The sequence below is a fragment of the Dama dama genome, chromosome 13, assembly GCF_033118175.1.
Source record: "Dama dama isolate Ldn47 chromosome 13, ASM3311817v1, whole genome shotgun sequence".
In the NCBI taxonomy this organism is placed as follows: Eukaryota; Metazoa; Chordata; class Mammalia; order Artiodactyla; family Cervidae; genus Dama; species Dama dama.
In genome coordinates, this window is record NC_083693.1 from 39,245,578 (window position 1) to 39,258,635 (window position 13,058).

General features: G+C 41.8%; 1 protein-coding gene across 1 annotated transcript; it reads left to right on the top strand.

Moving 5' to 3' along the window:
• The first annotated feature begins 5,046 nt into the window (after positions 1–5,046).
• PSMA4 (proteasome 20S subunit alpha 4) lies at positions 5,047–12,533 on the top strand. The gene is made up of 9 exons (XM_061158907.1): positions 5,047–5,179; positions 7,166–7,192; positions 7,422–7,464; positions 7,712–7,874; positions 9,137–9,214; positions 9,601–9,689; positions 10,156–10,286; positions 10,768–10,891; positions 12,133–12,533. Exons 2-9 carry the CDS (start codon positions 7,190–7,192, stop codon positions 12,285–12,287), a joined length of 786 nt encoding a protein of 261 aa, XP_061014890.1. The 5' UTR covers positions 5,047–5,179; positions 7,166–7,189; the 3' UTR covers positions 12,288–12,533.
• The last annotated feature ends 525 nt before the right edge of the window (positions 12,534–13,058 follow it).

The window sequence follows — 13,058 nt, forward strand, 5'->3', positions numbered from 1 at the left end:
AACAGTAAGTAGTCATTTACTTAGTCTTGTCAATGTAGCTCTCCATTCTCTGTAGATGACTCAAGTCTAGAACCCAGGCCATTCAAACACCTTTTTAGTAGTTATCTCTTTTGATATATGTGAGAATATATATACATATATATATAGATATATATATATTCATATAAAACCATCTAATGACCTACCTACAGAGCTATCTATTCTCTCCAAACTAGGTCTCTGAATTTTCTTGTATCACTCATTTGTATCATTCTTATGTTCACCTTTAACTTCTCTGTGCCTCAGTTTCCTTGTCTGTGAAGGTAAAGTAGCACCTATCTTAAAGTTCCTATAACACTTACCTCAAGGAGTTAGTTGTGAGGATTTCTTAGAGATTAATGCAAAGTTCTTAGCACAAAGCTTGGCACATATAAAAGACTTAATAAATATTTACTAAGTGAATGAACCAGGTTACCCAAACTCAGAATATTGGAGTAGTTTTCTTTTTGCCTCATATTCAGTCAGTGATCTGATTCTTAGGAATCAGAATTTTAGATCAGTAAATGACGATCAAATCCTTCTTCTTCCTGCTGTACTGTTTAGCAATGTATAATAAAAACAATATTTATTAAGTATTAAGTATTTAAAAGAAAACTCTTTCTGCTCTCACAACAATTCTGACACTAAATGTGTGGGGTTTTCCCCCCACATTAAACCATTTGACACTAACTATTTAGAGCTAAAGCAGACCCTCCAGGTTAAGGGCGCAGTCCCTCAAAACTGCCTCCACTTCAGATGCTAGCCCCAAGTCCCAGGTTGTGCTTCTGACCAACTGCCTGCAAGGTGGGGCTTCTCATGACCCCCTCCTCAGGTTCTATAATTTGCTAGGACAGCTCACAGAACTGAGGGAAATGCTTACTTATGTTTGTTAGTTTATTATAAAGGGTATGATAATAAAAGATGGACAGACAGAGGAAGAAGTATATAAGGTGAAGTCCAGAAGGGTCCTGAGCACTGAAGCTCTGTCTGTCTCGAGTTGCAGAGCACCATACTCCTGGCATGTCAGTCTGCTCACCAACCCAGAAGCTCCTGAACCTCTTTGGTTAGGGCTTTTATGAAGGTTTCATTATGTAGGTATGGTTGATCAAGTCATTGACCACTGGTGGTTAAATCAATCTCCCTCCCTTTCCCTCCCCAGAAGGCAGGAGTGAGGCTGAAAGTCCCAGTCCTCTAGTCACTGGGTTGGTTCCACTCATAACCAGCCCGCATCCTTCATGACTCACCTCGATAGCATAAATTCAGATGTAGCCGAAAGCAGGTTATTATGAATAAAGAAGACACTCCTCTATCCCCTACCACTCAGAAAATTACGAGAGTTTTAAAGGCTTTAAAACCGGGACAAAGACCAAACATATATTTCATGTTATATCACAGTACTTTACATGCATTATCTTATTTAATCTCCACTATAGACCCATGAGAGAAGTACTCTTATGATTAATTCCCATTTTCAGATGAGGAAATAGATGCTTAAAAAGTTAAAGGAGTTTGCTCCAAGAGAACCAGGTACCCATACCACTTCCTCTCTCTCCCTTCCTCACCTCCCTCTGGGCTCACACACACACACACCCTATGTTAGGACAATCAAATGAGATCATTCACAGAAAAACACTTATGCTTCTCAAATTTAAGGGGTTGTGACTTTTATCTGCTTTGACCATTCAGGAAACTGGGGACTAGAAAAATGAACTAAAGCTTGTATTTCACTCCCAGACCACTATTCATTTTCTTACACCATGAAACTCTAGATTTATGAGAGTTCAAGATTTCCTGCTTGTTTGGTCCTCCTGCTAACATGGGTTCTCTTTCCCTGAATTATGAATACAAATATTGCTGACCACCCTTTCAATTAAATACGTGCTGCCTTGCATTGCTATTTTACTATTCAGTGTTTGCTGCAGCTTATCTCCAGTCAATCAGTTTAATGTGGCTTATAAACTCTTTGGTGGGCAGAAACTGAATAATATTTATTTCATTATCTTCAGAACCAAGTTCCCTGCCCAGCCCCTAGCACACCTTTAATAAAGGTCTGTCTGATGAACTGTTAGAATGAACGCAATTCTACAGGTGCCAGTCTTTGGTTCTTTGCACCAATGAGGAGAAAATCCATTTCTAGGTTTGGGAATTAATACCATTTGTCCAGCAAAGACTCTACTCTTGCAAGTATCTTTTTCTGTCCAGGCTTTTAGCCCCTCTCGACTGCAAAAGAGCTTTAGTTTCTGGCCTTATTATCCAACCTACATCCTTCATATTAAGGTTTCCTGTTTGGCTCAGACAGTAAAGAATCTGCCTGCAGTGCAAGAGACCTGGGTTCGATTCTTGGGTCAGGAAGATACCCTGGAGAAGGGAATGTCTACCCACTCCAGTCTTCTTGCCTGGAGAATTCCGTGGACAGAAGAGCCTGGCGGGCTACATCCTTCATATTAGGGGCAGATAATAACTCTAGTTACATTATATTGCTGTGTGACAATTTAACCAAAAACTTAGTGGCTTAAAAGTGCAATAATTTTTTTTTTATCTTATGGCGTCTTCAGGTCATGAATTCAGACAGGCACTAGGACAGCTTGTCTCTGCTCCACGATGTCTGAGGCCTTAGCTGGGAAAACCTGAATGCTGGGGGAAGTTTCATGGCTGGGGGAGATTCAGTGATAGAGGACTAAAATCATCTGGAGGAATCCTCACTCACAAATCTGGCGGGACACGCTGGAACCTCATCTGGGCTGTTGGTGGAACATCTCTCCGTTTGGTCTCTGCTCCCTCACAGCATGGTGCTGAGGTTCCAAGAAACACCCTCCCAAGAGAACAAGACAGGAATATATTTTTTATGACCTGACTTTGGAAGTCATATGATGTTCCACTGAAGTCACAAGCCCACCCAGATTCAGAGCAAGGGGACACAGAACGTCTCAGTGGGAAGCATCAATGCCACACTGTAGGAGGAACATGTGGGACAGGAGATCATGAGGCTTCATCATCCTAAAACATCACTTTAATCCTCTTTTCCCATTACCTACAGAGAAAAAATTCTGTCATTGAAAGTGTTCTAAATTTAGCCTAAAATACCTTTCCTCTTTTCCTCCCTGTATTGACTTCTTCACTCTGGCCAGACAGAACTACTCTGTCAGCCACTTGTTAAACTCATTTTTACTTCTGCTCTTTTGTCTCAATGGATCCCTCTTCTTTTGACCTAATAAATTCTACCTCTCACTTAAAACTCTTAATGCTTAATTCTGCAGGATGAACTAAGGTGGCAGAGATCCTCAGAGATCCCAAAAGTTACACTGCCACCTAAGGATGCTTTCAGAACACCATCTGTCTGGATGTGGCTCTTGCCATCTTGCCTTGGCTCTCCTTCCTATGTGTCTGGGAAGCAGAAATGAATGGAGAGACCTCAAACCACAGCTCATTCCCAAGCTACCTCCTTTTCAGAGCCCAGATCCCTGAATAATAAATTTTTGACCAACATGAAGAGGACAAAGTCCCTACCCTGTGGACCTGTTCTTGGAGGAGACTATGAGCAAATGACTACACGTTAATTCAGACCTAGTCAATTGTCTACCTTGAAGAGACTTAAAACATGAATAGTAGATAGTTTACATAGGGACTGAAGCCATATTTTAAAAAGTGGTGGAACAGAGAGATGGATAATGAAAACACAAATAAATATAGTTTCTGTATAGAAGATAACAGGTGTGTATGGTGATGGTAGGGTATTGCTTTAATTAGATTGGTCAGAGGAATCCTTTCTAATGATGTCAAAGGCAGAGGAGGATACTAAGGTGAAAGTTCTTCCAAAGATATAAATCACATGATAATTTGCTTTATATGTATAAGAACACATGTATTAGCAATGAAAGTGGAAGGTATATTCAAGAAGAGAGATGATAAGAAGGAAGGTGAAGGGTAAAATCTGACATGCTTGGGCCCGTTTTGAGAACAGGGCAGGAAAAGCAAGCAATTTATAGGTGGTCCCACACCATTGCCACCAGGGAAGGCAAAGTAAAAGTGTTAAGTTGCTCAGTTGTTTTGTCCGACTCTCTGCGACCCCACAGGCTGTAGCCACCAGGCTCCTCTGTCCAGGGAATTCTCCAGGCAAGAATACTGGGGTGGGTTCCTATTCCCTTCGCCAGGGGATCTTCCCAATCCAGGGATAGAACCCAGGTCTCCCGCATTGCATTGCAGGAAGATTCTTTACCATCTGAGAAGGAAAGTTATGACCAATCTAGACGGCATATTAAAAAGCAGAGACATTACTTGGCCAACAAAGGTCCATCTAGTCAAAGCTATGGTTTTTCCAGTAGTCCTGTATGGATTTGAGAGTTGGACTATAAAGAAAGCTGAGCGCCGAAGAATTGATAATTTTGAACTGTAGTCTTGGAGAAGACTCTTGAGAGTCCCCTGGACAGCAAGGAGATCCAACCAATCCATCCTAAAGGAAATCAGTCCTGAACATTCATTGGAAGAACTGATGCTGAAACTGAAACTCCAATACTTTGGCCACCTGATATGAAGAACTGACTCACTGAAAAAGACCCTGATGCTGGGAAAGATTGAAGGCAGGAGGATTTGGGAAGACAGAGGATGAGATGGTTGGATGGCATCACCGACTCAATGGACATGAGTTTGAGTAAGCTCCCGGAGTTGGTGATGGACAGGGAAGCCTGGCGTGCTGCAGTCCATGGGGTCGCAAAGAGTCGGACACGGCTGAGCGACTGATCTGACTGAACTGAACACCATTGCTCTCCTGGAGGTTAAGACTTAGTGCTGAAGAGAAAGTGAAAGTGAAAACAGAGCGCAAAGCGTGGGAAAGAGTCATGAGCCATAATTCCACTTCCTCCTTGGCCAGGGTCTTCCTGCCCTCCTCCTCATGTTCTAGTGCCCCTTCGTTGGGCCGAGATCCCTGCCAGTGCCTTCGTACCCCAATTCCCCAGCGCACACGAGGGCAATCGACTCTCGCTCCGCCGCCCCCCCCCCCCCCCCCCGCCAGAAGAACTTCCGCGTCCTTGGCTGCCCCGCCCCCGGCGGATCTGCGCACGCGCGGGGGCCATATTAGCAGCGGATACTCGGGCACTGTCGGTGTGTCTTTCTCGCGGAGAAAGGTGCTCGGTATCGGTCTCCACGCTTCAGCGTCTTCCCTCCGGTGAGCCTTTACCCCCTGCGCACTCTCGGAAGCTTGGCCGCTCTCCCTGCAGGCCTGAGCCGTAAGCGTCGCGGCAGAGCGGCTCCCGGCCTGCAGCGGCCGCCGAGGAGCCGTGGGCACGATGACTCTGCACCGGCTAGTCAGTCACGGACCCGCCGGGGAACTGGCCCCGGCCGGCCTCCATCGGGCTTCCCTGCGCTGAGCGGGCATCGCGGGGCCGGGGACGCTCGGGCGGCGGGGCTGGCGCGGGGCTGGTGGGCAGGACAGAGTGGTAGGGCTGCCTCGGTCCCAGGAAGAGTTCGTATGCGAAAGTGAACCTGCGGGAGGGGAGGTGCGTGTGAACTCGCCTCGGGCCGTTGTCCGGCGTGGAGATGAGAAAGTTGTGTTCTCGCGCGAATCAGAAGCCCGGCGGGTCTCCTCTCTGTGCCCTCCTGGCTCTCTGCTCAGGACCACACTTACTTTCCGCTGCCTGTTGCAGTACCCTCATAACTGGTTATTCTGCCCCAGTCTTCACCAGCCAGAGCGATCTTTCTAAAATGCCAGTCAGCTCCTGAGGTTCTTTGGCCCAGCATCATTCCTTGGAGCCCCGTTGCTTAAGAGATAAAATTCACAGTTTTTACCTGGGCATGCGGGCCTTCGGGGCCTAATCCCTGCTTGTCTTTCCATTCTTAATGCTCAGTATTCCAGAATTTGGGGAAATTGGCTCTGGAGGCCGAAGTTTGGCTTTTCCACCAAGTCACGCTGAGCCCCAGTGTTGTCTTCTGCAGAAATAGTAATAATGCCAAAGATTATTGTCCCGCTTCTCCCTTTCATGGCTCAGGACCCAGGTATCATCCTCTGGAGAAAGCCTCAGCCTCTTAGCTTGACATTCACAGCTCTGTATGGTCTAGATACTTGTTTAGTTCTTTAGTTTTTTCATATATATATATATATATATTTAATTTTTAATTGGAGGATAATTGCTTAATAATGTTGTGTTGGTTTCTGCTGTACAAGTTGTGAATCGGTGATAAGTTTACATACATCCCCTCCCTCTTGAGCCCATCCTCCCAGCCACTCCCATCCCCCCTTTCTAGGCTGACACGGAGCACCAGGCTCCCTGTGCTATGCAGCAGCTTCCCGCCAGTTAGCTGTTTTATACGTGATAGTGTGTGTATTTCAGTGCTCCTCTCAATTCATCCCACCCTCTTCCTCCTGCCCCCCCTGTGCCCATAAGTCCCTTCTCTACATCTCTGTCTATCCCTGCCCTGCAAATAGGTTCATCTGTACCATTTTTCTAGATTTCTGTATATGTGTTCATATATAATATTTGTTTTTCACTTTGTGATTCACTTCACTCTGTATAACAGGCTCCAGGTTCATCCACCTCGGTTCAACTGACTCCAGTTGGTTCCTTACTGTGACTGACTAATATTTCATTGTGTCTATGAATACAGCTGCTTTACTCATTCATCTGTAGACAGACATCTAGGTTGCTTCCATGTCATATATATATATATTTTTTAACTCCAGCGACTTGTCTTACCCATTGAGCTGTCCTGCCTCAGTGCTTTGTTCATGCTTTCTCCTCTGCCTGGAATGCCTTTTCCTTCTTTCTTCCCCTATTCCTCTTAGACCTGAATGTTTTCAGCCTTGTTTCTGCCTTTCCTGACTCTAATTTGGGCTCATATTCTGTATTTGTTTCACAAAAACTACTTTCTGGATTTTCTCCAACCTGTTTCCACTCTACCCTTAGTGCCTCTGTTTCCACACTGCTTTATAATTGTCCTTCTGTGTCTGCTTCCCTCACGTGACTACCAGACTGTAAACTCCTTAGGAAAGGGATTGGTCTTACCTATCTTGGTATTTCAGGATTTAGCATAGTGCCTGGGTGCACCATAATGTTGGCTGAATGAAAAGAGTGGACAAAACAGATTTTTTCAAGTCAAGAAATGCTTTTTAAATTGTAAGTTTCTTTTTAATAATTACCTTATTTTCTTTTTACAGGAATTATCATAAACATAAGAAAACATGGTGAGTTAATACACATGCCAATAAACTGTTGGCCTGATAAATCAAATTGTTTGTACTCATCTTACCAACTTGCATGAGAAAATTGAAATGGAATGATGTCTTCTTATCAGTTTCCTCCCACACTCTGAATTTTGCATGCCAGGATGTGTTCTATAAAATGATTTGGGGGTTTGCAGGGGTTGACTTATTTTTAGTGGGTAGAAATCACTTGTATGTTTTTCCTTTGCAGTCTCGAAGATATGACTCCAGGACCACTATATTTTCTCCAGAAGGTAAAATATAAATTGTTTGGTCTGTCTCAAATAAAATTTAAAAAAATATTTTTAGGTGTTAAGTTGTTCATCCTTTTTGTGCTTTGAGGTAGTTATGGTCATTGGGTTAATTATGTGCTTCATAGGACTTATTAGTAAAAATGGGACAGTTGTTTGTAGCTCTCTAGTGTTGTTGCTGATTGCTCTTGAACCAGTGGTGCAAGAACAAGGAGGAGAGTCTTGGTTTCTTGCTGCTTGTGTTTTGTAGGTCGCTTGTACCAAGTTGAATATGCCATGGAAGCTATTGGACACGCAGGCACCTGTTTGGGAATTTTAGCAAATGATGGTGTTCTGCTTGCAGCAGAGAGACGCAACATCCACAAGCTTCTTGATGAAGTCTTTTTCTCCGAAAAAATTTATAAACTGAATGAGTAAGTCAGTCTTAGGGAAGAGAGTTGAAAACATCTCATCGTATTTTGGGAAGGCTATGCACTATGACACGGTACAATTGAACAGTTGTGTTTTTTCTTCTGAAAATTCCTGGTTTTAACTTACTTGCTTGAAACCTCCTTGAGGCCCACGACCATAAATGCGGGGCCAGGTACTCAGTGGAGAAACATTGTTGTTTAGTGATGAGAGTACAGGCATGGTGGTCACTCAGCTTTGGGTTAAATCTAGGTTCCACCAATACAAGCTGTGACTTCACACCCATTGTTTAACTTCTCTGGGCCTCCAGTAGAGCCTACTGGAGTGACTGTGGCAGTTCAATGAAATAAAATGAATGAATGAAATAAGCTAGCACAGTGTTAGGAACATAGGAGGCCCTCAAGGTATTGTTGAGAATAGTTGCGAAGAATGAGTTTTAATTATACTGAATCTTACCACAGACCACACGTCCTGGAGGTCTTGGAAAAGTTTAGACAGGGCCTGTACACTAGTGAAATTTCTGATATACTTGGGTGTGCAGGACTGCAGCTAGCAGAGAGCTGGGTTTGCTGATTGGAGACCCTCCCTTCTGTGGTGCGCCATGTGAATGTTGGTTATAGGGCCTTCTTGATACACACACCCCAGAAAGTGTCATCCATCCACAGAGACACTGTTGGGCCCTCTCAAGCAGCCTGCAGGCTTGATTGGGCACAGTGCCAGAGGAGTCAAGGCTGTAGGAGAGCCCAGGCAGCCTTCAGGAAACGGAGGGTAGATAAAGAAAATGCACCCTCCCAGTGAGCCTCGCCCTGGGCTTCCTTCTTAGGCTCAAAAATATCCTGCCCTTCGGATCCCTTCACCTTCACCCCCATCAAGTGAGGCCTTTCAAAGTGAGAGTACTTATACCCAAGAGTGTGAAGTAGTCTGTCTTCCTGTCTGGCAAAACATTTTTCTTCCTTGTGGTTGAATCTTCTTGGGATTTACCCTAGCTTCCTAGTGTTTATTCTCCTGCCCTGTTCACAGGGTGGTGATGGTAAATGCATCTGTTGTGAAGAACTCAAGGGTGCATTTGTTTATCTTATGTGTTGAATGACATCAAGTTGAAAGTTTCCTACAAAGATAAAACTCATGTAGTTTTTGCCCGAAGGGTGTAGCAACTGTGAGTAAGCATGGTGCATTTCTAACAGAATTTAGTATATTTTAAAACTTGTAAAATACCTCTGGCAAACATTCTCCCCAATTACAGATAAATGTCTTTCTTTTTTGCAAGGGATATGGCCTGTAGTGTGGCAGGCATAACTTCTGATGCTAATGTTCTGACGAATGAACTGAGGCTCATTGCGCAAAGGTATGGTCTTAAATAATTTAATCGATGATATGTAAAGTTAGTTTTGATGTTTCTAAGAAGAATGCATTTTTTTTTTAAAGATTAAAGTCATTAAAAACCTATTAACTGAATATTACAGTTTGTTTATTTCTTTAACCAAACGTAAAATATTGGGTTGGCCAAAAAGATTGTTCATCTTATGGAAAACCTGAATGAACTTTTTGGCCAACCCAGTATTGTTTACTGTAAGGTTATTAAGAGTTGCCATACCTTCTACCCTCCCCCTTCAGATTACAACTATTATGTTGTCCCCATGGCAGAGATTTTTTTTTTTAAGAGGGTATTTTGCTTAGAGTGTGTAAAGTGTTTTAGAGAAAACTATTAATATGCCAGTTTCTTTATCCTAGGTATTTATTACAGTATCAGGAGCCGATTCCTTGCGAGCAGTTGGTCACAGCACTGTGTGATATCAAACAAGCTTATACACAGTTTGGAGGTACTGAAACCTTTGGAAATTTTATTCCCCAAACTTAAAATGTTTTATGAGTAATAAGCTTTTTGAAACAGTAAAAAGAAATCGAAAATGAAATAAGTAGACACTTTTCATATATTCCAGCTTCATGAACTAACTGGCTTCCATTATGTAGACTATCAAACATTTTTATAATAGACTACTGAAAGGCCAAAATAACATTTTAAAATCAGAAAACAAATGACTTTTTACATAATAGTAATGGTATTCAGCACTGGTCGTCTGTGTATTCCCTCTCCTCACTGTGTCCAAATCCTAGAAACAAAAGTGGAATTTCTGATGGAGCTTATCTGTGGTGGCCAGAACATGAGCAGTTTATGAATGCTTAACTTCACAGAAAAGGGGTTAGCCACATTCACTAAGCTCAAGTAATCATAGTGATGCTAAATTTAGAGTGTTGATATGTGTGACTTTGTTTTCTCTGTTAAAGGAAAACGTCCTTTCGGTGTTTCATTGCTTTACATTGGCTGGGATAAGCACTATGGCTTTCAGCTCTATCAGAGTGATCCTAGTGGAAATTATGGAGGTTGGAAAGCCACATGCATTGGAAATAATAGTGCTGTGAGTATTTTTGTGTTGCTATGAAAATCTAGCAAAAGGTCTAATAACTGCCATAATTACAAAGTAGTGATGAGTGTAAACAGCATTTTAAGGTAGCTGCAACAAACTTAACATGATATGAAAATCTCTCTGATTTCTATTATTGATAAAGTCACAGGTACTACTAATACTGCTAGGATTTATTACCTACAATAATAATGAAAGGAAGTACCAGTTTTCAGTTAGAAGTTGTGAAAATAAGATCTAGTTTTTGGGGTTTTTTCCCACAGCATAGTCGCAGACTCCCTGAATTCTGTCACAGATCCCTGGGGTCTATTCATAGATCATCGGCCTCCCTCCTTCACACCCCTATTCCATGTCTACCCTCCCTGCCATCAGAATTGTTTATATTGGTTATAATGCCAATAATTTGGCATTATTCATGTTCCTAAAAATGTACAATTTTAAAGGAAATTTTCTGTTGATTCTTTACGTTTTATAGGCAGCTGTATCAATGTTAAAACAAGACTACAAAGAAGGAGAAATGACTTTGAAGTCAGCACTTGCTTTAGCTATCAAAGTCCTAAATAAGACCATGGATGTTAGTAAGCTCTCTGCTGAAAAAGGTAATTTATGTGCACGCCTGTAATTTGTTTAGTGAGAGAAGTAATTGAGTGGCTCTTGTGTTAGGCCTTTAACATGTTATTGTAGTTCATTGAAACAGCAGCCTTTTTAAGTTAGGTGGCCTTATAACCATTTCCTAGAGAAGGAAATGGCAGCCCACTCCAGTATTCTTGCCTGGAGAATCCCAGGGACAGAGGAGCCTAGTGGGCTGCCGTCTGTGGGGTCACATAGAGTCGGACACGACTGAAGCGACTTAGCAGCAGCAGCCGCAGACTTGACCGTGGTCAACACTGACAAGTTATGGAGCTACAATTCCAAGCTTAAGGATTTGAGTTTGAATGTTCTCAATCTGTAATTAAATCTGAGCCGTCCTATTTTATCTTATCGACTTCTTAATGATAATATATATGCTTATATACACAGAAAATAAAGAATATGAAAGAAAGTAGTTACATATTTATATATGTGTGTGTGTGTATATATATATGTTTGGTATACTTTATCAGAGGTATAACATTTAAATAAGTTCTGAATCTGATCTTTTATGTTAAGCCCATGTTTGCTGTTGGAAATGCTATATTTAGCTTAAGTTATATGACCGCATAAAACAATATTTCTAAATAATGTGTTTGAAAACTTATGGTAAATTAATATATTGATTTAATTTGGGATGACTTAGCTTCTGGTGTTCCTTTTAAAATGCCATTTACTTGCAGATTGTTGTCTCTTGTCTACTTCTACTTAATTTCAGGAGGCAGTACTCAATTTCCCCTACTCAGAAGCTCTTCTTCATTTGGTATTAGTCTGCTTTACTCATCTGTAGTCATAGGGGCTACTTTTCTTTTGAGAGGTTTGTGAAAAATAAGTGTAAGTAGTGGTTGAAGATTCTGGCTGAGCCTTCAGAGATCCCAACAAGGAAATTATGATTCCTTCTGGTCAGGCTATCTAGAGCAATTGGTTTGGTTGTATTGAAAACTTTTTCCTAAAATTAACAGAACAGCAGCTCAGAGGTTAGTGTGGGTGAAGATAAGATATTAAAATAAAAATATTCATAAAAGCATTACCAGATTGAAAGTATTTTGTTTCTTTAAAAGTATCTATTAATTAATTGTATTAGGCAGAAAACTTGGAAAAGTGGTGTACTAAAGCTCAAAGGGTATGAAGAGATTAAACTGTAGTTGCTCGTTAAGTGTGTTAGCTAAGTATGGCTGCCTGTAATACATGTGTGTGTGTTTGCTTCTAGTGGAAATTGCCACACTAACAAGAGAGAATGGAAAGACTGTCATCAGAGTTCTCAAACAAAAAGAAGTGGAACAGTTGATCAAAAAACATGAGGAAGAAGAAGCTAAAGCTGAGCGTGAGAAGAAAGAAAAAGAACAGAAAGAAAAGGATAAATAGAAGACAAAATCAGGGATTTTATAACTCATTTGGGGAACCGTTTCAGTGTAAAGGCTGTCCTACTCTTCCACATTGAGAAAGCTTTGACTTTTTTAACTTGTCTAGTGGGAAAATAGGATGGTACCAACTGAATTGGGTCCTTGTTATTTCTGTCCAGGTGAATATTGTAATAATGATTACTCTTTATGGACATCTTAATCACCCTCTCCCTCCTCTTTTTTGAATAAAATTTGGAGAGAATGGAAATGTTGAAGGGAAAAATTCTCTAGCAATAACTGTTGAAGATACCAGGATTAATAGGGCTGTGGTTTTTTCATGCTTTGTATGTAGTGTGGCCACCTTTGCGTAACCTTTAAAAAATGGACAGAAATGTAAACAGCATAAATAGAGAAAGACGGGAACTGTGCAGTGATTTCCTATTTTGTTCCCCTACCAACTTGGAGAACCTGTAGCCCAATCTGAGCAAAACAGAAAGCTGTCTTTCTAGGCCTCATCTGATATTACCCTATCAGAGGCCTGTCCAGTGAAATAAGTCACATTCCTCCTCTAGGTTTGCCAGCCTTTGATACTGATAGATACTCTTACTGGACCTAAAAATTGTGTGTGTGTGTACACGCATACGTATGTGCAAACATGGTAAAACATGAAAGGCATGATCAAAATGAAAGCCCTGTGTACCCACTGCCCAGCTCCAGAAGCAAATGAACCAGTACTCGTGAAGCCCCCGTGTGTACATTTCAGGTCTCATTCTCCTCTCCTCTTGCCCAAGAG